General features: G+C 37.5%; 1 protein-coding gene across 1 annotated transcript in view; it reads left to right on the top strand.

Moving 5' to 3' along the window:
* Nucleotides 1-26,690, top strand: part of LOC106867733 (SCO-spondin) — a 133,446-nt gene that overhangs the window by 9,359 nt on the left and 97,397 nt on the right. The window contains exons 2-8 of the mRNA XM_014912695.2: nucleotides 4,442-4,570; nucleotides 6,260-6,321; nucleotides 7,604-7,708; nucleotides 13,022-13,192; nucleotides 15,085-15,275; nucleotides 18,966-19,062; nucleotides 20,726-20,890. Coding sequence (XP_014768181.2) covers nucleotides 4,442-4,570; nucleotides 6,260-6,321; nucleotides 7,604-7,708; nucleotides 13,022-13,192; nucleotides 15,085-15,275; nucleotides 18,966-19,062; nucleotides 20,726-20,890 — 920 coding nt within the window. The remainder of the gene's footprint in view (nucleotides 1-4,441; nucleotides 4,571-6,259; nucleotides 6,322-7,603; nucleotides 7,709-13,021; nucleotides 13,193-15,084; nucleotides 15,276-18,965; nucleotides 19,063-20,725; nucleotides 20,891-26,690) is intronic.

Here is a 26,690-nt window from a genome sequence, read left to right as displayed (position 1 = left end):
ATATATATATATATATACATGTGTGCGTGTTTGTACATACATACATGAACTATTGAGGAATCTACAGCTCTGTCCAGATTACAAGTTCAGGTTCATACCTGTAATTATTGGAGCCCTGGGATATGTAAAACACTGCCTAAATACCAATCTTGAGAAATTAGGCTTCTCAAAACCATAAAGGAGAAAGCTGATTAGAAAACTGATCCAATCCATCACTGGAACAGTAAAAATCTGTAAAACTCTCCAGAAGTCTATCATTTAAGTATATATGAGCATTTCTAGATATGCAACTATATGCATGAAAAACCTACAGAAAGCAAAACATACAAATATGCACGTATACATACATACATACATACATAAATATCCTGTGGATGTTTTTGAAATTCCAATGAAGGAGCCTTGGATCTAGGTTAGAAACTGGGTCTTTATTGGTAAGAAATCTTGAAATAAAACTAAATAATCGCATACATACATAATGATATGTACTGATTTAAAGAAACGGTGCAAGGCATTATCTGTATTATGAACTTGAATTTCGCTGAGATCACTGCCTTTCAATCTTTCAGGGTCGATAAACAATGTACCAGTTTAGGATGAGGGGTTAGAATTATTAGGGCGTCTGACAGAATACTTTACGGGCTCTATTCCGACTTTTTCATTCTGCGTTGTTTCTGGTGCTAATCTACATCGACCTTATTTTGTCCTGAACATCATCGCTGAACACTGTCGTTGATGTCCGGAGATACGATTTATATACGTAGGCAACTCCTAATCTTCCTCAAATCATCTTATTAAGGCTGACGCCGAAGAAAAAACTATGCGTAAAGAAGTTAAATATATATTTCTATTGACGATTTTACACATATTATCTGATTGTCCGGATGTTGAGACAGTGATAAAGTGATAACTACGATTCCAAATTAAAGGTGACTTCCATTGAATAATGCGTAAATCATGTTCATATTAGCTAGTTCAAGTCATCTAATGATGCCAGCAGTTAAACAACCAGGAACTTTTGTACCAGCTGCCTAATTGGGTGTAATCTTGTGCAATAACCAAGAATAGTCTCCTCTTGTCTTATTATAGGTTTTAATGAAATTTAAAATTACCGTAAAATTTATGTAGCAATGGTAGCGTAAAAGTAACTAATATAGAGTTCCATTGACAGCAGCACTAGAAAATTTTGGTGTTATTGTTTAACGATTCACAATTCTGCTGCAACATGCGCAGCTTCTCAGCGAATCAGAGATGATACTTAAGTTCCCAGGATCACTTAGAAGTGGCAAATGCATTTCGTTGTTCCCGAAGCCTCCATGAAGAACGAGAGAGGGAGATGTATATATATATATATATATATATATATATATATATATATATAATGTTCAACATTGTCCCGAAACAGATGAAAGAGGAAATGGATCCTATCAGCTTTAAACGGAGTCTAGACAGATTTCTTCAAAGAATGCCAGACAAGCCACCCATACCTGGATACAACTCACTCAATAAGAACTCATTACTTGAATGGACCATAGACCAAACTTGACTGTAAAAAGGATTTAGATAATCCTATCAGGTGGTAACATTATTAGACATGGCCTGGACTAATCTTTGGTCGAAACAAATCTAAGTTTTATCTAAGTTTATATATATATATATGCTGAGTGAACCTTCCCTTAAAGCAATTGCCTATGGGTCTTGTGTAATTTCGCAGATACTTTACGCTCTGAGTTCAAATTCAACTAAGATCGCCCTTGTCTTTCATCCTTCTAGGATTGATGAAATAAGTTCCAGTTGAGCACTCGGGACGATATAAACGACTTACCCCTTCCCTCAAAATTATTGGATTTGTATCAAAATTTGAATCTGTTATTATTATTATTATTATTAAATTTTTTTTTTGTTATTATTATTATTATTATTATTATTATTATTATTATTATTATTATTATCATTATGTGAGAGAGCAGAGCTTGCCATCAAAGTGACATTGGGATAAAATATACGAAGCCCAATATACCCATCATGATTACCCGTCTCATAAGGGCACACCAGGCACATGCATCACAACCATATATGCGCGACATGATGATCTCATATCAAGATAAACAGCGCATGACCTTGCAGGTGGGGCCTAGTTAGAATTCTCTCCAGGATGAATAGTCCATCCCTTTCAAAATTTCCACGAATAAGGGTTGTTTAAGGATGTTGAACGACATACCCATGTTTCCAAAAGTGAATTATCCAAACCCCAAAGATTTCCTCTCAGCACATGGCTATGATGCTCCCCCACTACTTCTGTTCGTAATCAGAGATGCACATATCGTCAGCCACTAAGGGACATGCTCAACTGGTTAAGGTCAAATAACTGACGAGCAAATTTGTGGAATTGAGCACAATATTTGCTGTAGCCCATTCCTTATAGCAAGACAAAACAATGTACATGATAACACTTCCAATCAATTAAGATCAGAAGCCATGAGAGGCATTGCTTGGTATTGCATCAGGGAAATTATTATTATTATTATTATTATTATTATTATTATTGAGTGAAAAAGCAGTGTATGCCATCAACGTTATACTGAGGTATAAATATACGAAGCTCAATATACCCATAATGACTACTCGTCTGATAAGGGTACACCAGGCACATGCTTCACAACCATACGCGAGCAACATGGTGGTCTCATATAAAGATAAACAGCGCATGACCTTGCAGGTGGGATCCAGTTAGAATTTTTTTCGGATCAAGGGTTATTTTAAGATGTTGAACGAAATACCCATGTTCCCAGAGGTTAATTATTGAAATCCCAAAGAATTCCTCTCAACACATGGCTATGATGCTCCCCACTACTTCTGCTCATGATCAGAGATGCACATATCGTCAGCCACCAAGGGACATGCTCAACTGGTTAAGGTCAAACAACTGACAAGCAAATCTGTGGTATTGAGCAGAATATTTGCTGTAATTCATCTTCGTCGAGGTCGACTTTGCCTTTCATCCTATCGGAATCGATAAATTAATTACAAGTGAAACTCTGAGGTCAATGTAATCGACTAGTCCACTCCTCCAAATTTCGGGTCTTGTACCGATAATAGAAAAGATTATTATATTCCCGCTCTTTCTGTTCTGAATTCAATTTCCGCCTTCCATACTTTCGGGCTCGATAAGATAAAGTACCAGTCAAGTACTAGGGTCGATCTAATCGACTAAACATATCCCTAGAAAATTTGCTGGTATTGTATCAAAATGTGAAACAGTTAACTTCCTTCTCATCAGCATCGCCATTACTACTACTACTACTACTCAGGGCCGGCCCTTGGGTTGCTGGCCCCCGAGTCATACCTTCCTTGGCTTCCCCTGGCACACGGCACCCCGGTTGACTGCCCGAGTTGCTGGTACTTTCAGCCGGCTTTACTACTACTACTATTATTACTACTACTACTACTACTACTACTACTACTACTACTAGGACGAGCAGTGACGGCCGTCAGTTAAAAGGAGTGAATCTTAGTGTTTTGCGATATTCTTTTATTCTTTTACTTGTTTCAGTCATTTGACTGCGGCCATGCTGGAGCATTGCCTTTAGTCGAGCAAATCGACCCCGGAATTATTCTTTGTAAGACGTAAACACACCAACCTCGGTTGCCAAGCGACGGTGGGGAGGCAAACAGACATGCAAACACGCGCACACACACACATATATACATATACAAATGACGGGCTTCTTTCAGTTTCCGTCTACCAAATTCACTCACAAGGCTTTGGTCAGCCCGAGGCTATAGTAAAAGACACTTTCCCAAGGTGTCACGCAGTGGGACTGAACCCGGAACCATGTGGCTGGTAAGCAAGCTACTTACTACACAGTCACTCCTGCGGCTATTTTCTCTTTTTTGGTGGTGATGGTGGGGGTGCTTTTTTTTCTCTTTTTTTGCAGTTGATTTCATGAATTGCTCCAATAAATTTCATCAGTATACTGCGTGGGAACAAATCGCAGCATCCAACTCCTATTACATAATTTGTTAAATGAAAATTAATGACATCATTTCGTTTTCTATTAGATTTCCCGTCGTTGTCTTAAAACAGAAATAAACCAATATTATAATCTTTAATATGTTAACTTTGTTAATTTACATTATTTACATTCGACGGATATTTGTCCTCATCTTGTTTGTTGTTAACACAACGTTTCAGCTAATATACCCTCCAGCCTTCATCAGGTGTCTTGGGGAAATTTCGAACCTGGGTTCCCCAAGACACCTGATGAAGGCTGGAGGGTATATCAGCCGAAACGCTATGTTAACAACAAATGAGATGAGGATAAATATCCGTCAAATGTAAATAATGTAAATAATGCAAATAATTTCTCATCTCTTAAATATAGAACTGTATTTGTTAATTTATTTACTCAGTAATTGTTTCTATTTATCTACTTTTCAGGGCAACACTTTGTAATGTAACTGAACACAACATTCTTACGAGAAATACTTCCTGCAGTTCCAATTCGTTTCTTCTTGTCAATGGCTACAGCCTAGACATGCGCTTTGGTGATTTGTGTACGTATCGAAAGTAAGTTGAATTTCTATTTTTTCTTTATTCTTTTATTTGCTTCAATCATATGACTGCGGCCATGCTGGGGCAGCGCCTTTTAGTCGAACAAATCGCCCCCAGAACATAATCTTTGTAAGCTTAGTTCTTATTCTATCGTTCCATTTTGCCGAACCGCTATGTCACGGGTATGTAAACACACCAACATCGGTTGTCAAGTGATGGTGGGAGTGACAAGCACACGCACAAACATATATATATATATATATATATATATATATATATCTTTTACTCTTTTACTTGTTTCAGTCATTTGACTGCGGTCAAGTGATGTTGGGCAGGGGGTAGGACAAACACACACAGACAAACACACACACATATATATATATATATACATATACATATATACGATGGGCTTCTTTCAGTTTCCGTCTACCAAATCCACTCACAAGGCTTTGGTCGGCCCGAGGCTATAGTAGAAGACACTTGCCCAAGGTGCCACGCAGTGGGACTGAACCCGGAACCATGTGGTTGGTAAGCAAGCTACTTATGACAACAAAAGGATGAATGAGCCCTCGATATTATGTGTCCGTCAAATGTAAATAATGTACTTATTACGTGGTTAAAAAGTTAGCTGACGGGGAAGGTAGATAGATATGGACAGGAGGAGCAGTTATATTGAGAGATATATATATATATAGAGAGAGAGAGAGAGAAGCAGGTAATGGTGGTAGTGGTGGTGTGTTGATAGTGAAAATTTTGTTTTTTTTATTGAACTAATTTTTTTTTATAGCGACCATTGCATACACATAAGTGTAATTATTTATCATCAGCTCGCTTAAAAAATTGATATTTGTTTACAAGGGTTAATTTTAGCTCAAACTCTGAATTCACAAGAAACATGATTGCAAGCTGCTCAAGAAAGGATGCGCAGATATAGGGCACGGATCAGAGAGGAACAGCGAGAAAATATAATAAAAGAAGGAAAAGACAACAGTGATGGAGGCGTGAGGAAATGAATGTAGATGAACATCAAGAATATCTAAAGAAAGCTAAACTATGAATGCTATAAAAATGCAATTCATTCTTTCTTTATATAGGTCCTCTTAATTTTTTCCATTCCATGGAATTTCCACGGGTTCCACTTAGAAATATCATTATGCTAAATGACTTAACTCAAAGTTATGTTATCTGTTAAGAATTTATAAAAATGGATCTCTATCGGTTTCGATTATGCGTATTCAATGATTCGAACCTAACTACTTGCCCATAGTATAGTTGTGTAAGTGGCTGAACTGTCTACAGAGACATGCACCAGCGTGACAGAATGTAAACTCTGGGCCTTTAAATTACAGGTAAAAATCAATCCGACGTGCTTCCCCACAATTTCAATCAACCAATTTCCATCCACATGGTTTGGGTCGAACCGAAGCTAAAGTAAAAAGACACTTGCATAAAGGCCTCGCTGCAGGGTCATAAATGCGAACGAAACCTCCTAACCATTTCACCATGTTGTGTTCACAATATCATTATAAAAGACGCAATTGGTTTTCTTTTCCTGAAGATTCAAACACGCCATTGTTAAAGAAACAAATAACATAGCCTGTGTAGAGTGGTATTTCGTGCTCTATTAAGCAAGTTAGAGTCGAAATTTAGAGTTCTTCTAGAAACTGTATATAATATCAAATTCTTTTTTTTTTTCCTCCACAGAGAAATCGTAGAAACAAGTCAGACATGTTGCGATGGTTGGACAGGAGAATATTGCAGCACACGTAAGTGGGAATATTTACTTGTGGGATAGGTTCTGTGGGTATATAGAAATTAGTGCTTAAAATTATATGTAGATTTCTGAAAACGCTCGAATTTAAACCTTTATTGAATTCATATGCGAAAAAAGGAAAGCATTCCCACCAATAATGCGCTATGAAATATATATTATGTTACCACGCAAAAGCGTGGCTGTTACAGAAGCCTGATGTATTTTGATTCTAGTTTGTTGTGGGGTTGCTCAGGTGGACCTGGTTAATGGTGATACATTTTAAACGTCTGAGTCGCCGTGGATGGCTGTATTACTATGTTGTAGTGTACGTCTGGAATGTTGTTGTTGTTGTTGTTGGCTGTGTGAATAATGATTGATGCCAACCCACGAACATTTAACTGTATTATCTATTGCCGGACACGATATTTGGTGTTGGCTATTTGCAATGACAATTAATCATAACTGCAGACTGGAAGGATAGAAAAACCACATCGTGTCCGTACAAACTACTTCTGGGACATCGTGGGTCTGTCTGAAAACCCGAACTTGCCTATTCAAAGTCCGAAATTGTCTACGAGAATGCCGAAGGCTGCTTGCCTGGCAAGAGATGAGTCAATCAGCCGCCCTCAAAACTCTGCGACGAGTAAGGCGCCAAACGGTTTTTATAAGGTGAAAAAGGGTTACATTTTAGAACATCCTAGAGGCCATACCAGGCCAACTTGTCGAGTCATAGATCAATCACGTGAAGCTGTGGTGGCTCGCTCGTGATGCCTAGTCGGGTATGCAGCGGTTAGGGTTCGAATGACCGGTACAAGTTCATACCATCAATTTCAAAGCAGAGTCCCGTATTTTTTTTTGCATTGGTTTCTTTATAAGCAAATCAATGTATTCGAGCTTTTCAATATATTCGTACACAGATTTGTACATGCGTGCATTTTCTTTATGCGCACGCAATTTGTTTGTGTACATGTGTTTAGTTTATTGGATTGTTGAGATGTTTGTAGTAAAGCTCACAGAGAACTGAGTCTGCGATCCATTTTCGATTACTAGTTGTAATTGTGTTACTCGCTCCACTGATAATCTAATAAAAGACATGAACGCCTCAATTACTAATATTCAACTACATTGAAGTTAGTAAAGTTGTGAAATTTCTGTTGAATACCTCTGATCACGAACAGTCAACCATGTCTTCGTTGCATTTATGCATGCCATAAGTTAATGTTCACTACTTAATTTGTTTTACATAAACGTATATGTATTCTGTAAAGTGCACTGTAACCTGATTTTGTTTCCAGCAATTTGTACGGTAGCATGCAGAAATGGTGGTGTTTGTGTTCAACCAAATAAATGCCAATGTAATGAGAAGTATAAAGGTTTATACTGCGAATACAACATGGCTGGTATGTATATGTGTTTATATTCGATACATTCTCTAATCCTCCATTTTACTTTGTTCATTTTCAAATCGGAAGGGTATTTGTTAGACGTCTATCATTTCTGACATTCTGTATCTTATTTAAATCCTATATGTTCTACAACAGTGGTTCCCAACCTTTTCACTGTAGTTTCCACCAGTGATTCCCAACCCTTTTATTTAAATAAGTTTTCCCACGGACCGCTTTTAATATGCTTATATGAAATTTTGAATTTAGCTCACGGACCCCAGTACTACCTTTGCGTACCATCAGGGGTCCGCAGAACGCAAGTTGGGAACCACTGTTCTAAAGCTTCAAAACAAGATAATATATATGCAGAATAGAATTTTTGAGGTAAGCTATAAAATACTAAATACATAAATTGCTAACCTTGTATATTGAATAAGCATATCGCGTATGATTATCTGACAACAGACACGTGCTGTCAGTAATTACTCAGGGTAGGCAGTTGGTGACCTTTATGTAGTAAAACACTCAAAAAAATAAGTGAAACACAGACACATGAATGAGTTGAAGGTAGATTTACTTCTGCCTTTATAACATGTAAAGAAAAAGGTGTTGTAGGAGTGTACACAACACACTGTACTACAGCATTACTATGCATAGCTCAAATACTGAGATTGAAAGGCAAGGGCGAATTATGCTTACATAATCTTCAAAAAATCAAATATCTTGCATTTTATACATAGTAACCTTCATCATTTTATTGAATTAGATGCATATTTTGCCATAAAAGGGAAATGTTGCTATCGATCTATTTTATTCAAGGTAGGCAGTGCCTACCTTGCCTACCTTGGCGGCACGTCCCTGTCTGACAAGCTGGACAAAATACCAGTTGAACACTAGGGTCGATGTAATCGATTATCCCTCTCCTCTAAATTTCTAGACTCAGAATTTCTTTTTATCACAAGTTTTATTGGAACACCTGGAGTCTTGTATGCGTAGCAGGCTTACTACCTGCAGCCTACGGTACCATGCTACCCGTTTGTTTTTCCAGCTATATAATACTTTCCTGATTATTCTAGCCATGCCAAAGAGGCAAACCTTCTGTAACAGGTCTACTGGGCACTCGATTCCAATTTCCTTTATATTCCCCGCTTGATGCCTTCTGACACTGTTCCCAACAATAATTGACACTATCTTCACCAACTTGATTTTCCATAGCCAGGCTATTTCATTCTCAAGAGGGTTGTATTTATTATTATTATTATTATTATTATTATTATTATTATTATCATTATCGTCTTTCAATTTTGTTTCCATTTCTTGCCGAGTGTCTTCCCGACACCTAGGGCAAAAAACTCTGGAAAGTGGCCTTGGCACATTTATCAAGACCAAATTCCATCCCGGTGTTATCACTGAATGCTTTCACAGTACATAATAGGCCTTCAAGCTCATTATTGTCTTTGCCATAGAGTATTAAATCAGCCGTATAAAATAGACGGCTTATTTTCTTGTCGTGAATTTGTATGTTAAGTTCATTTGTATGGGGTATTAGGGTTATGCAAAAAATTGGAGGTGAAAGTGAGTCACCTTGGATATTAATATTGATATTAATATTGTTGTCGGTACTTAATTCGAGTGGTATAATTGGGGATTTGTATTCCATACTGACAATTTTTGCTTCAGGAAGTCTGAAATTACAGGAGAAATTTTGAAGACACCCAGTGATTTCAAGATCCATGAATGCGGTATGCTATCAAAGACTTTTTTATAATCAATCCATCCAGAACTGAGATTTTGTGTTTGTTATGACAATTCTCAAGGATCATGCGATTGGTTAGGAGTAGATCTTTGCATCTATATGAGCTCCATCGATACACTTTTTGTTCAGTGAGGAATTATTATTATTACTATTATTATTATTATTATTATTATTATTAAATAGACAATACAAAGAGTGCGATGGGATTGCAATAGATATTTTATTGGTTTGAACGATATTTCGACAGCTTGCCTGTCCTTGTCGAGTTCAAAATGGAAAGTGATACATAGAAATTCAAAATTATAAAAATTCAAAAGTTTGAATGAGGAGATCCTGCGTTCCCAATTTGACAGTTCGGCAAATCAGACCGATAGAATAATTGCCAGGCTTTATTTTGTTTTTTAAAAAAAGGGATCTTTTCTGTTTGGCTGCCACTTTCCAATTTCTTCAATTTTTGTTCCAATTGATTTAATATTTGGAATATCGATGTAGTTGTGTAAAGTAATCATTGACATAAAATTCATTTTCGCTATAAATCAATAAAGAGTTAATAGCTTTTCGTTTTCAAATTTTGTATAATTTTAGCCAATCGAAAGCTATAGGTGCCTGTTTCCATAGTAACAAGCCAATCTGTTTCCAAGTTGCTTACTCATGCAGTCATCTTTCATCTGTTAAGTGGTGTTGTGAGATGTACTAAAAATAATGGTCTTAAATCACGCGTCATTTTTTTTCTTTTGGATTTTGCATAATCGTATGAATTCCTGTGTCTAGAATAAAAATTCACAAAAATTTTCTGAAAATTCCAATAGATGAAAAAAGTTATGAGAAGTCATATGGCATGCATAAAGCAGAATTCCAGCCATACTTCATTTGTGTACAGTCGGCAACACGTACTGTCACGCACAAAATGAAAGCTTCCAAATTCTGTTTTCTGACTGAGTAAAAATCACCAAACTTTAAACCTCTGTGACTTGTTTTAAATTTTTTTTTTTTTAAGTGAAATATCTCCTGAAATTCTGCGTGGAATATTACATCAATACACCAAATTTTAAAATTGTCACTCAAATTTAAAATTTAGACAGGTGCAGCCAAACAGAAAAAAAAATCTAAAATAAGTACCAGAGTCGACTCCTTTGACTAAAATTTTTCAAGATGGTGCCCCAGTATAGCCACAATCTAATCATTGAAACAAGATAAAAATCAATGAAATCAGTTCGTCACCCTTCAATGAATAACTGTTCTTGGAACTTGTTCAAAATCAAAAGTCATTTAATTTACACTCCCAAAGTCCTCAAGGGCATGTCCTGACACATCTTCACCATATCTACATTATTTACATTTCATGGATATTTGTCTTCATCTTGTTTGTTGTTAACACAACGTTTCGGCTGATATACTCTCCAGCCTTCATCGGGTGTCTTGGGGAAATTTCGAACCTGGGTTCTCATTCCTAAGGTATTTTTCGATGTTATTATTATTATTATTGTTTTTATTATTAAGGTCACTGTCTGGAATAGAACTCGGAATCTTGGGGTTAGTAGCCCGCACTCTTAACCACTACGCCATATGCACAAGGGTATATGGCGTAGTGGTTAAGAGTGCGGGCTACTAACCCCAAGATTCCGAGTTCTATTCCAGACAGTGACCTTAATAATAATAACATCGAAAAATACCTTAGGAATGAGAACCCAGGTTCGAAATTTTCCCAAGACACCTGATGAGGGTATATCAGCAAAAACGTTGTGTTAACAACAAACAAGATGAGGACAAATATCCGTCAAATGTAAATAATGTACATAATTCCTCATAAATATACAACTGGTTCACCATGCCTCTCTAACTATCACTCTCATCTTATCTTACTCTCTCCCCACTCCCTTTCCCCTTCCAACTGGGCAATCCATGCATCTACAGCAAGGCACCTGTCTCTGTCCCTATACCTTCAATAAGTGGCAGACTGGGTCTAAAAATATTAGTTGCCAGGAGACTAAAGAAGACCACCCCCAACAACAAGAAGGCCCACCTGCAACTACAAGGGGGCCCACCCGCAACCTCAATGCTTTCATTTAATTTTTTTTTTTTTTTGTTAAAAGTATTCTTTTCAACTTTCTACAAACACAGCCAGGCTGAAATAATTAATACATTCTTCCAGGAGTGAATTTAAAAATTCTCAAACTTGAGGGGATGGGCCCCTTAGATACTAACATGGACCCCCATACATGGATTCTAATGGTGCAGCAGCCCACTTGCCATCTGGTAAACTAGTAACCTGGCCAGTCTGCCACTGCCTTTAATCTCTCAAATGGCACCAACCCACCCCGTCCAATACTTCTCTCCACTCCCAGTTGAGTGTTCTTTGCCTTTTTTTTTTTTTTTTTTTTTTTTTTTTTTTTTTTTTTTTGCTTTTTTCTTTTTCCTTTTAGCAAGGTACTTGGTGACCCTGGCTGTGCTGGTGCTTCGAGAAAATCACTGATACTGGTGCCTCATAAAAAGTACTTAGATCAGTCTGTAAATTGGTTGGCATTACGAAAAGCATCCACTTGTAGATACCATGCGAAACAATGGAGCTAGGTACAGCTCTCAGCTTTGCCAGCTCCTGTCAACCAATCTAACTCTGCCATCATGGAAAACGGATGTTAAATTATGATGGCGACGACGGCGATGATTATGTTAATGGTGTAAAACAAACAATAACTCACTTTCTACTACTTTGAGAAACAAATTAACAAACTGTTAATCCGTTAATCGTTAATTAATGAAGTTAACATTTTCGTTCACAATGTAACTTTTAAGTTAACTTTGGAAATCGTTATTGGATTAATTAATTAACTTCTGTTACATTTAACTTCTGTTAACTCAAGTCAACTTGAGTTAACTTCCATTAACTTTAATGGAATTGAAGTAAACGGTTTTTATTGTTTTTGCACTTTTTAAAGTTGTTTTTAGGTGGTTTTAGAGCAAAAACAGATGCTTTTTATCATTTTTTTTCTATAATACTAATTAATGTTAACAGTTTATCGGCAACTTCCGTAATATTTTTAAAGAATTTACCGATTCACAGTTATCGAAGTTGACTTTTTGGTTAACAGATTAACAGTAAACTTTTTGATTAATGGTACCCACCTTTGCAAATTACTACATAATTGTATCACAATAAATATATTTTCAAAACTAGAAATATTATTATTTCTAAATCTCTCTAAAGGAGACTATGGCAGCAGTACTGAGTATAAATAGTTATTGCCAAGCTAACATGGCAGTTCAGAAAAAATAGGACAAAAGCTACTGTTGATTAGCTCCAAGAGGCCATCGCCTCTAGCTAGCTATGTGACACACAAAACTGTGTCCAGTACACAATATATTATAAAATATATTTTCGTTTCTAACACGTAAAAAAATATTTTTATGAATTGGGAAACAGCAATGGTTAAATGTAACAATGAAAGAAGGTTTATATATCATTCTTTATTTCTAGCACACAGTTAAAATTCATAACAAACATTCATTCACAAACAAGGTATTTGCATTCTACTAATATTCAATCTGTTTTTTGCGTATTTTTTCACCTACAGCTGTGACTGATGACTTGAAGTTTTGTTTTGATTCAACTCTATGCAATGACACTGCCTCAGAAGCGCATTCCGGTAACTTAACAACCATGCTAAATTGCTGTAGTGAGAGAGGAATCGGTTCCTGGGGTGTACCCTCAGCGGAATGCATTTCCTGCAACTATCAGACGAACAGTACGTAAATCTGTTATAACTTATACCATGTGAATTTTCAGGTCTTGTGCTTATTCTAGAAGGGGATCTTTTTTAAAACGGGGGCCACATTTTTCATTAACGAAACACTTTGAAACTTGGAACACTGGTAGAATGTGTCATATAAAACATCTTTTTCTCTTAGTCTTCTTAAAAAAAAAAGAAATCCATAAATTATTCCATGTTAAAGTTGTCGTATTTCTGTAATTTCAACCAATCACTGACGTCCATTCAGCCGATATACATTAAGTGCCGACTACATAAACAAACGATTCTGAAACAATTAACCCTAACCCTAGGGTTAGAGTTAGAGTTAGGGTTAGGGTTAGGGTTAAAGCAAATTTAAAATGAAAAAAGCAAATAAAACGAAGAATCGTTTGTTTATGTAGTCGGCACTTAATGTATATCGGCTGAGTGGACGTCAGTGATTGGTTGAAATTATCGAAATAAGACAATTTTTTACATGAAATAAATTCGAATACAAAAATATTTTTCTGTTCTATAACACAAAATAGATAAGTATACGAAGTTTGAAAGTCTTTCGGTACCAAAAACACTACGTAAAACATTAATGAAAAATGTGGCCCCCGTTTTAAAAAAGATCCCTAGAAGGAATTATTATAATTTCGTCTGCCCTTAAGTTCTGAGTTCAAATTCCACCGTGGTCGACTTTGCCTTTCATTTTTTCGAGGTCGATGAAATATGTACCAGTTATGCCCTGAGATCGACTTATACCTTGTCCCTCAAAATTTCAGGCCTTGTGCCTATAGTAGAAAGGATTAATATCAGTGAGGATGCATGGCCTAGTGGTTAGGGTGTTGCATTCACGATCGCGAGATCTTGGTTTCAATTCGTAGATCAGGTGGTATGTAGTGTTCTTGAACAAAATGCTTCATCTCGTGTTGCTCTGTGATCAATTTGACACCTCACGTGTGATACAGGTGTGCACCTGTTCAGGCAACGTCAACTTGATGGAGAGAGTGAGATAACATACAGCATGAAAACATTTTGATCCCAATAGACAAATCATTTGTGCAGATCGTTTTGCAAAAGCTGAATGCTCATACATCTTCTTCAACGAGAGAGGCCATCATTATTATTAAGGTGGTGAGCTGACAGGATTGTTAGTATGCCAGAGAAAATACTCAATGACATTTCGTCCATCACTAAGATTAAAGCTCAAATTCTGCTGAGTTCGACTTTGTCTTTCATCTTTTTAGGGGTCAGTAAAACAAGTACCAATTGGGGTCAGTGTAACTGACTTGTCCCATCTCCTAATATTACTGGCCTTGTGTCAAAATTTGGAGCCATTATTAAGGGGTGCATACACACACACGCACACACAATTTTATATATAGGACCAGTATGATAAAATCCTCATCCCTAAGCTGTAATGATTTAACCCTTTCATTACCAATCCGGTTGAAACCAGCTCTGACTCTTTAGTATAAATGTCTTGTTTTCATAAGTTTTCAATTCAAATCTTCCCCCAAATCTTATTTCACAATTTATGTTCCTAAAACTAGCTTAATGATAACAAAGTGATTTTAAATTCTCAAACGCAGGATAATGCTAATAATATAGCCTGAACAGGATAAACTACCCCTATTTTGCAGAAAAAAGTGTAGGCGGCCAGCTATGAGACCTACACTTTTTTCTGCAAAATAGGGATAGTTTATCCTGTTCAGGCTATATTATTAGCATTATCCTGCGTTTGAGAATTTAAAATCACTTCTTTAACTTTCTAAGACATCTCAATGCTTCTAAAAGCAAACTTCGTTTGTTTATTTACGTTTATCGTAATTTGAATTTGATAATGAAGTTATTTTACTAAATTCTTTGTTGTATTAAATAAACATATTAATTTGCTACAGGTCCCAAGGAAACAGATGATCTTGGAGATCAAAGCTGCCGCTTCAAAGACACTCGCATGTTTAAGACCTTTGATGGAAAGATGTTTGCAATTCCCTACAGTAAAGCTGCTATTAAACTTTTAGATTACAGCGGCTTGTGGTTAGTGATACTAAAACTTGAAAACTGTGCTAGTCCGCTTCGGTGTCAAAAAGTAAGCTACGTGTGTTTGTATTTGGTTTGCATGATTTTATACGTGAATTCATGTATAGAAACATGCATATTGAAAAGCATAAGACTAGTTCTCAGATAGATTCCAAACAGACCTAGAAAAGTATGAGGACATGCCATTGATGAGGTTGTAAATAGTGACAAAAGGAGTGTGACAGAGAAAACTAAAAACCGATTGATTGTTCAATAAATACATTAAACAAACAATCAAATGGTTAGTAAAATGAAGAAGTGATATTGAACCAGTGCGTGTGTGTGTTCATTTTAATTTTTATTGGCATAATGACCCTCCCTAGACATAACAAGATAAGTTTACACGCTTTTGTCTTTGTGAAAGTGTTCAGAACTGTTATCTCCTGGGGAGGTATCGTACAAAAGAGTATATTGTGGATGAAACTGAGTCTTAAAAATCAAGTATACAAATTTTCTGTGCATAGTTAAACATAGTGATACTTGAGAAGGTTATGCCATACAATAAATGCAAGTACAACACAACACAAGAATATTTGGGTTAAAATAAGATATACAAAAACAATTTAAAAAGTAAAGAGATTTGGAAAGAACTTATACAATTTGCTGGAAGTTTTATGTAAATTAATGATGCTAGTTGGTACACTGCTAGTAGATCCATCAGTGTTGGTACTTAATAATTCATTAAATTTTCCATACAAATTTATTGATTGAAAAATATGAAATACGGAACCATATCAGTTGAAAAATATAGGAAATGATAGTAAACTCACTTCCATCCTTAATGCTTTATTGGGATACGATCAATTTTGTCCTTTTTCAAATTCCAGGTGTATTAGATTAGCTGGTGCAAAGATATTTCTTGTGCTTCTGTTATGTGAGATGGCTCTTAGGAATACTTGCAATGAACTTCAAGCATTTCTTTATGATAACCATTTACAGATGTTGCAATGCTATTACCAGTCCAAATATGTTTGATGCACGTTCGAACTGGGAAAGAAGCTACTCGCTACATCTTGTTACGGTGAATATATCTCGTTGGTTGATGAACGGTGTGTATACACCTAGATCAGCTCACAGCACCACCTACCTAGACTGTGAGATACTAGCATTTCAGAGTAGTTATCTCATCATCAGTCACAGATACTAAGCAGACGACACTATGAGCTGAATTAAGAGATTACCTCTCTTGTGCTTTTCCAGTCACCATACAAGGACAGGTAACACTATACGGCAGCTCATTCACAATGTTTTGCTTCTATAAATTTGTCCTCCATGCGACTTTTGTTATCAGGTGAGCAGGATGTTCTGTTATGTCATTTAATTCGGGTTGGCAGTTAGACTTGTACCTAAGTGAGCAATTTTGAGCTATTTGGGCAATGTTTTTCATTGAGTTCCAACTTTTGTACAGTTTTTATTGAAGATCTTGTAATGGATTGACAAGCATTCTCAGGTTGAAGTTAGGAAATCTTTGACGATGTAGGGAACTAAATCACTTGAATCAAAAGGCTTTTTTTTTTACAGTGCTACAGTTTGTTGATCTGTGGGTTTTGTTGTTGTATATATTCTAGTTTATTTTTAAATATTCTGTTTCCCAGTGCAACATAAACAGGATTTCTTTTTGAGGAGCATAATCAAGAACTCTTTGTAGAAAGGCAGTGAGTGACAGAATGAGTGAGGGACAGAATGAGTGAGAGACAGAATGAGTGAGGGACAGAATGAGTGAGGGACAGAATGAGTGAGTGACAGAATGAGTGAGGGACAGAATGAGTGAGGGACAGAATGAGTGAGGGACAGAATGAGTGAGGGACAGAATGAGTGAAAGATAGAATGAGTGAGGGATAGAAAAAAGATAGTGGAACACACAAAAGAGAAAACGAGAAAAGAACGAAAATGAAACAATGGTAAATTCAAGACTCATATCACAGCCTCCAAGAATTTTTCCATAATGCATTTTAATGTAATCCACGAAATAGTGTGCGAAAGATGTATGTAGAATCATAACATCTTGATACATAAGGGTATCAGCATTATGTGTGTACATGAATTCATCATCACCACCATCGTCGTCGTCGTCATCACCATCGTCGTCATCATCATTGTCACCACCACCACCACCATCGTTATCATCATCATCATTTAACGTCCATTTTCCCTGCTGGCATGGGTTGCATGGTTTGACAGGAGCTAGCAAGGTCAGGAGCCGCACCAGACTCTCGTTTTCTACAGCTGGATGTCCTCTCTGTGTGTGTGTGTGTGTGTGTGTGTGTGTGTGTGTGTGTGTGTGTGTGTGTGTGTGTGTGTGTGTGTGTGTGTTGTGTTGTGTTGTGTTGTGCAGAATCACAATTTCAGATTGCCAAACAAGCACAACACACGATATATTGCATCTTTTCTTTATAATGTTTCTAACCTGATATCTAAGGTGGTCATCATTAGACTTCCCATTCAGGTAGAATAAGCTTACATTTCACTTCTTTACAAATAGAATAATTATCAATAGTTAAATTAAACATAATTATATTACTTCTGAGGATGATTTTTTTCTTTTTCAACCCTTTAGCATTCAGGTTATTCTGTGAGAAGCAAAGCTTCTGCTCGTGCCATATGTCGTTGTCGTTGCTGCTTGTGGAGAACAAAAATGGTGGTTGGAGGTGTTGGATTGAGAGAGGCAAGAGTTTGTAAATGATAGGAAAGCTTGGTGAATGTTTGTGGACGAATGAATGAATTTGATGTTGCTCAAAGGGGTATGGAAGAAGCATGATGCAGCTGGGGTGAACCAGTATATGCTGCTGATATTTGGGACTGCGTTCTATGCATTGACCCGAGCATAGAACAGGGTTCGCATCTTTGAGCTGTAAAATGAATGGCATGCTTTGTGTGTGTCTTGTTGTGACTACCCCCTCCTAAAAAAGATGGGGGATAAGCCTGGGTGTATGTACATTAAATGACTTTGATTTCAATGTGGCATCTGCACAGCTGTCCAGTGATTCGGTTTCAAATCTGCTACACCTATTTATTCACATTGTTTTGAATTAATCGTGCATTATCTCATAGCTCAGAGATTCCTATGACGTGGTTGTATATTTTTAGAATGACATTGTTGGGGAGGTGTGACAGGTCAGATCTGGACAGTTTGAAAAAAAAACAAAATATTTAAGCCAGGTCGTCTCCTTCATTGGACACGAATCTCGGCTTGCGAAGACCTGTTGGGACAAGCCAAAGCGAAATCGTAATGGCACCTGTGCTCAGCGTCGCCTTTCTGGCGCCTGTGCCCTTGGTATGTGTAAGGATTTTCGAGCGAGATCGTTGCCCGTGCCGCTGGACTGGCACTTGTGCGGGTGGTACGTAAAATACACCATTTTGAGCGTGGCCGTTGCCAGTACCGCCTGACTGGCCTTCGTGCCGGTGGTACCTAAAAACCACCCACTACACTCTCGGAGTGGTTGGCGTTAGGAAGGGCATCCAGCTGTAGAAACTCTGCCAAATCAGATTGGAGCCTGGTGTAGCCATCTGGTTCACCAGTCCTCAGTCAAATCGTCCAACCCATACTAGCATGGAAAGCGGACGTTAAACAGTGATGATGATGATGCTGATGATGATGATGATTCCTTAGATATTTTTATTTTTTAAACATTCTATCATTCATTGAAAATCTATCAATTCTGTATAATCCTTCAGTGATTCATTCTTGATATTTTAATAGACACTAGAAATCAGAGTTGATGGCAAAACAATTACAACCAATGGTACCCATGTAGAGGTTGATGGAAGCCTTATGGAAACAGGGGAATATAGAGATGGTATGTATAGAAACAATTTCACAAATCTTTTATTCTCCATTTTCCTTCCCTTACATTTTTCTCTTTTTATGGGTTTTTTTTGTTTTTATATTAACATTATATTTTCCCTATCTCTTAAAGTATATGCTTACACACACATTTATATACTGGCACACACCTTCACACACAGACACACATACATAGATACACATACATGCATACACACACATGATAAAAAGTCATTGAACGCTACTGCTGTCCAGATTAATTTTTAAGTTTATTTACAATGTGTGTGTATGTTTGTGTGTATTTATGAATGTTAGTAAATATGTATGTGTGCATGTATATGTGTATGGACGTATGTATATGTGGGAAGTATGTATGTATAGAAATGAGAATCAAGTTAGGCAAATCAATTCACATATAATAATACATATATTCAACCAGAGACCTTATATGCACAAATTTTTAAAATATGTTTAATACATCAAACATATTGAAACTATATAGATATAAAAACCATAGACCTAATGTACATAATTTTTTTTAAATATGTTTAATACATCAAACATATTAAATATATATAGGTGTATAAGTGTTTAGTGTGAAAAAGTGCCACTCCCTAGCAGTTGAGGGAACCTGTGGAAGAGGTAGGCCCAGGAAGACCTGGGATGAACTGGTGAGGCACGACCTTCAAACATTGGGCCTCACTGAGGCGATGACATCTGACAGAGACCTTTGGAAATACGCTGTGCGTGAGAAGACCTGGCAAGCCAAGTGAGATCTAAATCCAAGGCCTCCGCCAGGGGTGTAGCCAGCCCACTTATGCGTACCTTCCCTCATTGGACACAAATCTCCACTTGCGAAGACCTGTTGAGGCAAGTGAAATCGGAATCGAAATCGAACTAAATTCGACGACTGGCACCCATGCCAACATCGTCTCCTTCGTTGGACATGAAACTCGGCTTGTGATGGCACCTGTGCCCAGCGTCGCCTTCCTGGCACTTGTGCCGGTGACACATGTAAAGACATTCAAGTGAGATCATTGCCAGTGCCGCTGGACTGGCTCTTGTGCAGGTGGCACGTAAAATACACCATTTTGAGCGTGACCGTTGCCAGTACCGCCTGACTGGCCTTTGTGCCGGTGGCACATAAAAGCACCAACTACACTCTCAGAGTGGTTGGCGTTAGGAAGGGCATCCAGCTGTAGAAACATTGCCAGATCAGATTGGAGCCTGGTGTAGCCATCTGGTTCACCAGTCCTCAGTCCAATCGTCCAACCCATGCTAGCATGGAAAGCGGACGTTAAATGATGATGATGATGATGATGATGTATAAATGTTTAATATTTTTTCAATATGTTTGATGTATTAAGTATATTTTTAAAACCTTATGCATATTGGGTAAATAGTTGAATATATGTATTATTATATGTAAATTGATTTGCCTAATTTGATTCTCACTTCTATATTTATTTAATGCCTCAAGTTTGAATATCTTGAGTATTTCTAGGTGCAGTCTACACATTGGAATTTTTTTTTTCTCTTTTCAATATAATTATATGTATGTCTGTATGTGTGTGTGTGTGTGTGTGCCCAAGCTTGTGTGTGTGTGTGTGTGTGTGTGCATGCATGCATGTGTGTAAGTATACATGTCTGTTATATTCTTTATTTCTTGCTTGCAGGTGTTTCGTTGAGCACTCGCAATGAGTACTTACATCTTGTCGTCAACTCAATTCCTATCAAATTCTTATTGAGCGAAGATATGATTCACATGACACCAACTCCCATTCTTTTCGAGAACGCTTTATTGAAAGGGTTATGTGGAAATTATGATCATGATATTAACAGTAAGTATAAACATCCATTCTATACAATGTACTATTTAGACACAAACCATAAGCTTTTCGATTTTAACCAATATGAAGCTCAGTAAAATTCTTTGTTAGGATTAAAAATCATAAATCACCATCAGTAGTGATCATGATGATGTAAATAGATGCTTGCCACTTATGCAAATGTAAATAGATATTCATCTTTTATGATCTTAACTCTAGACATCAAAACTGTGCTACCTGTCTTAATCTCCTGTTTCAAATAGCTGCTGACCCTGACAACTTCATTGAAAAAGAGAAAAATAACTCAAAAACTTTGTCAGACCAGAATGTTGACCAAACTTTCTTTCCAGTCTTTGCTAAAGGAAAGTGCTTAGAAGAGTTTTACTGGATAACATGATTCAGCCCTACAAGGCGCATGCAAAGATGAGTCAGCCATTGTAGGTTAGAGCAAGTACATCATATCCAGCTCGTCAAACTATTGTGCTTGTACAATATTCTATGAATACATAGTAACCCTCAGTATCACTGACAGGCAAACATTTCCTGGTATTTGTTCATAATACTTAACCTGAAAAACATCCAGAAAATTAGCTGAATGATCTTCAATATGCAACTTAACACTCAAGGTTTTCATATCTAATACACCCACTCCCCTATTAACAATCCATAGTACGTGAGGTTCATTTTACCAAGACTTGCACAAATTACTCCATTGGGTGTTGAGAGCACCTGACAAAAATTAGATTCCAAACCTGATTCTCTATCTACATTTTAACTAAGACAACTATTCTTCTAAAATTACAAGCAGAGGTAAACCTTCTTTGCAAATGAAAACCCTCACTGACTTTACTTCAAAAGATGCTGTGGCTTCAGTGCATGATGCAACATTTGTTAATTGGGCACTGACAACAGTTGGCACTTTTGACTAAGGTACCTGTCACTTCCACAAAAATGAGAAAGAGCAGGCATTCTAATTTGGTCAGATACTACTTGGGAAAAGGTATGACTGTCAAGAATGTACATGTCAGCTACCTTCATCTTCTCTTTTACAGACAGCTTCTTCTTCTTGAACTATTTCCAGGTAAGATTAACTATTCTGTTACCTCATCTTGATCTTTCTCCACCTTGTGGTCCTGACCTAAATCAATGTAACTTAATCATTTGTCATAAATACAGATCGATGAAATAAATAGATGGGCATGATTACTGGTGTTAATATGATAAAATAAAACCCTTGAAAGTAGTCCCCCAACATTGACCACAGTCCAACAACCACAACTGGTAAAAGATTAGAAAAATAAAATATCTGTACATAATTTTAGGTTATCTTTTTACCATGTGCAGACAATTCGCCAAAATGGATTCAGACTCAACACAGAGGCCTACACCAAGTGTTTGGAGGAGGTTTTGCTGCTCTGGGTCAAGAGGGTGGAACACCCTATGTCTGGCTACAGGACTCTGCACCATATGACAAAATTGTCCCGTCTGTGAGTAGTCTGTCGGCCAACAGTCTGTCAACGAATTGTCCATCTACCCTCCTTACATTGTCCCCATATAGCTTGTTTGGTAGGTGGGGGGATGATTTTTGGATAATCTACTTAAAGAAAAATATAAAAACTCTTAAAACAAAACAAAAAAGACTGAATTAGCTCGCTGACCATTTTTTACTGACTAGGTATTTTGTAGAATCACTGCATCACACTATAAATATCTACCGGCCAGCTGTTGCAGGGATTGTAAAATGAGCTTATTTCAGCTTGTGTACACACAGCTCACTGATAAAGAGCTACTGCAGATATCTGTTTGCAGATACATTTTGCCAGCAGTCTTAAGAAATGATGTAGATAAGACAAAAATTTACTGAAGCAAGTGCTGTTTGTATTGCACCGTTTATTTCCTGTGCTAAGCTGCAGTGAAACACTAACATGCAAGAAACCAAGCCTTTATTTCTGCCAGTAGAATGTTAGCAAAATTGCTACGTTGGTTAACTGAGGAGGTACACAATACTTGTGGCACTGGAGATGGAAAGATATAATATGGTTACAGCTGCTCTTTGGGAAACAGTGAAAAACTAGTAGATGTCTAGGTTGGTTTTGCAAATAAAAGCAGAATTATGGCCAAATTAGACTAAAACCTAGCTGCTTGTAATGAGTGGATAACATACAAGGGCTTTCATATTTTAAAGGAATGCTATGTTACCTCGATCAGATTATAAACTCTATGGTATCTACCCTGATAGTTCCATGGAGGAACAGCAAATGACCAATATACAATGTGGTCCAGTGAGAGACATGCTGGTACTATTGAATGATTTCAGTGCTCACATTGGACAAGTAGCTCTAATTATGATTCAGTATTGTTGGTAAGCCTGATGTGGGAAAGTAATAATAAATACTTTGTTTCTTAATCAGCATCACATCACAAACATCTTATCACACCCAAAACAAGCCTGTATATATATATATTTATTTATTTGTTTATTTATGGGTTTCAGCCAAGTGGCTGTGGTCATATAATAGAAATATGTTACAAAAGCAAAATAGAAACTACACGTGGAAATGTAAGGGGAAAGTAAGAAGAAAAGTAAGCGAAAATGCAAATTGGAAATCAAAAAAAGTAAAGGCTTTTTATGAAAAGTAATGATAGATAGATACAATAAGATGAACTGAGGTAGGAATAAAGGTAATAAAAGTCGCTATTGTGAGTTGTTAAAGAGATTCAGAAGCATACCGGTTTTGTAATATTACTAATCATTGCTTTGAATGCACACCGAATACTGAACAGTGTCAGGTCTGCTAGTCCTTGAGTAACAAGATATCTTTATGGCATTCCATTGGTTATGACGACGACAAGGGTTCCAGTTGATCTGATCAACGGAACAGCCTGCTCGTGAAATTAACATGCAAATGGCTGAGCACTCCACAGACACGTGTAGCCTTAATGTAGTTCTTGGGGGAGATTCAGCATGACAGTGTGACAAGGCCGGCCTTTTGAAATACAGGTACAACAGGAACAGGAAGAAAGAGTGAGCGAAAGTTGTGGTGAAAGAGTACAACAGGGTTTTCCACCCACCCCCTGCCAGAGCCTCATGGAGCTTTAGGTGTTTTTGCTCAATAAACACTCACAACTCCTGATCTGGGAATCAAAACTGCAATCCTATGACCACAAGTCTGCTGCCCTAACCACTGGACCACTGTGCCTCCACAATATATATATTTTTACACATGTTAAAAATGGGGAGGGCCAGTTCATGGGATTACCTTAGGTTTCCCATCCATAAAGGGTTTAGCTTTATGGTGTATCGTCAGATCCCCAAAAACCTGTTGGCCCATGATCCCTTAAAAATATGGAGGGGGAAATGCCTATTCGAAGGTAACAAAAAGGTAATAATCCCCAATTATTACCTTTGAGTAGTGAGGCATTTCCCCCTCCATATTTTTAAGAGGTCATGGGCCAACAGGTTTTTGGGGGTCTGACGATATGCCATAAAGCTAAACCCTTCATGGACAGGAAACCTAAGGTAATCCCATAAACCGGCCCTCCCCATTTTTAATATATACTGCTCTACATCTTAGAGTGTGCTTCTTCTTTGGATTTATGTTTTTTACAAATGATATATTGTTGTTGTTGGCATCCTTTTGTCTTGGGAGACAATGGAGTTGCGCACAAAATCAGTTTTACGCAGGCCTGGGCTAGATTTAAGAAAATCCTGGGTAGCCCAATCGTCAGGATTCCTCTCTCGACTTTGCTGACGTAGTCCAAAGGAGTCCAGAGCATTACGTTTGGCACCAGCTTGATTGCGGGAGCTGCCGGAAGAGTGTTGAGTCAAGCACTAAACCACCTACGGGGCTCCACTCTGGATTTCTTTGAAGGTTGTCCCCTTTCCGTAACCCTGGATAGGGGCCCATACCGGGTACTGTCAGCCGGAGCCAGCTGAGCCTGGGTCTCGTGTCAGGCAGGGTCATCACTCCCTGAAGTAGTGAAGAAAATCTCTACTCACTACCAAATATATATATATATATACACACACACATATATATACAAGTAAAGTAGGATCCAAGGATCGAGGTGTAGGAGGATAGTAAGCTTCGAGCAGTCCGTAGAAGGTATAAAAAAGCAATTTTCAGGAACAATAGTGGTTTATTGAAACAGAAGGATGTAACTTTTTTGCCCGAATCGAAGTTCAATAAATTGAAAAAATTGTAGCTTATGGTTAGCAGCAGGGGTTGCTGTGTATTATCATCATCATCATTTAACGTCCACTTTCCATGCCAGCATGGGTTAGACGATTTGACTGAGGACTGGTGAAACCAGATGGCTACACCAGGCTCCAATCTGATTTGGCAGAGTTTCTACAGCTGGATGCCCTTCCTAACGCCAACCACTCAGAGAGTGTAGTGGGTGCTTTTACGTGCCACCAGCACGAAGGTCAGTCAGGAGGTACTGGCAATGGCCATGCTCGAAATGGTGTATTTTACGTGCCACCTGCATAGGAGCCAATCCAGCGGTACTGGCAACGAACTCACTCAAATGTCTTTTCATGTGCCAGGAAAGCGACATTGGTAACGATCATGCTCAAATGGTGCTATTTGTGTGCCACCGGCACAGAAGCCAAACAGCTAGTGCTCTGGCAATCATCACGCTCGGACGGTGCTCTTAGTGATTTACTGGTACAGGTACCATTACAATTTCGCTTTGTATGTGAATTAAAATCCAAAATTAGGGAAGGGAGTTGATAAAATCCAAGTTACATATGTTTCATAACTAGCAGAATCTCAGGAGTTGTAGTTATTCAAAAATAGGGGTAATCTGCTCGCTATTCATCAGGCCAAATCAAAAGAAGTTAACATCGTTGTCAAAGGATCCCAAGTTGATTCACACGGGATTCAATTGAAAATGCATGGAAAGCAAAGAGATTGAGAAGAAAGGCATATTAGTGAAGGAGGGAGTAAATGAGAAGAATATGAAAAGGAGAGGGAGATGAAAATGAGTAGGGGAAAATTTGGTATTGTTGAAGCTAGGCAGAGGGATGTGTTTGTGAATTTAGGCTGAGGTCATTTATAGGTGTACTGTAGAATAAATGAGCAAATATATTGTGGCACCTTGAAGATATATTTAAACAGCGTCAAAGAGAAAGGTGTAGGAACGGTATCCGATTAAGAAATTGTAAGGAAGGAAGGGGGGAGTGGTAGATAATGCTTGCAGTCATTTGAGAGACTTAGTAGTTCTAGGTAAGTTGTTTGTTTATTGCCTAGTTTTAAAACTATATAACGGTATTACAGTTCTATATTTAAGAGATGAGAAATTGCTGTGCATTATTTACATTATTTACATTTGACGGATATTTGTCCTCATCTTGTTTGCTGTTAACACAATGTTTCGGGCATATGGCGTAGTGATTAAGAGCGTGGGCTACTAACCCTGAGATTCTGAGTTCGATTCCAGGGAGTGACCTGAATAATAATAATAATAACATCAACATCGAAAAATACCTTAGGAATGAGAACCCAGTTTCGAAATTTCCCCAAGACACCTGATGAAGGCTGGAGGGTATATCAGTCAAAACATTGTCTTAACAACAAACAAGATGAGGACAAATATCCGTCAAATGTAAATAAGGAAGATATATTAGCACACCCTAGTAGTTGTAGGTAAGTTGTTTGTTCATTTCCTAGTTTTAAAACTATATAACGGTATATTAGCACACCCGTGCAGATGTTTTTTGTGTGGTTGCAAGTGGGGCATGCAAGGGCACTTGTATATTCTCATGTACAGAAAGAAGATTTAAAGAGGTATATATATATATATATAT

This window comes from Octopus bimaculoides, chromosome 2 (genome assembly GCF_001194135.2).
Source record: "Octopus bimaculoides isolate UCB-OBI-ISO-001 chromosome 2, ASM119413v2, whole genome shotgun sequence".
Lineage (NCBI taxonomy): Eukaryota > Metazoa > Mollusca > Cephalopoda > Octopoda > Octopodidae > Octopus > Octopus bimaculoides.
Note: the sequence above shows the minus strand (reverse complement) of the source record. Positions and strands in the feature narration are given on the sequence as shown.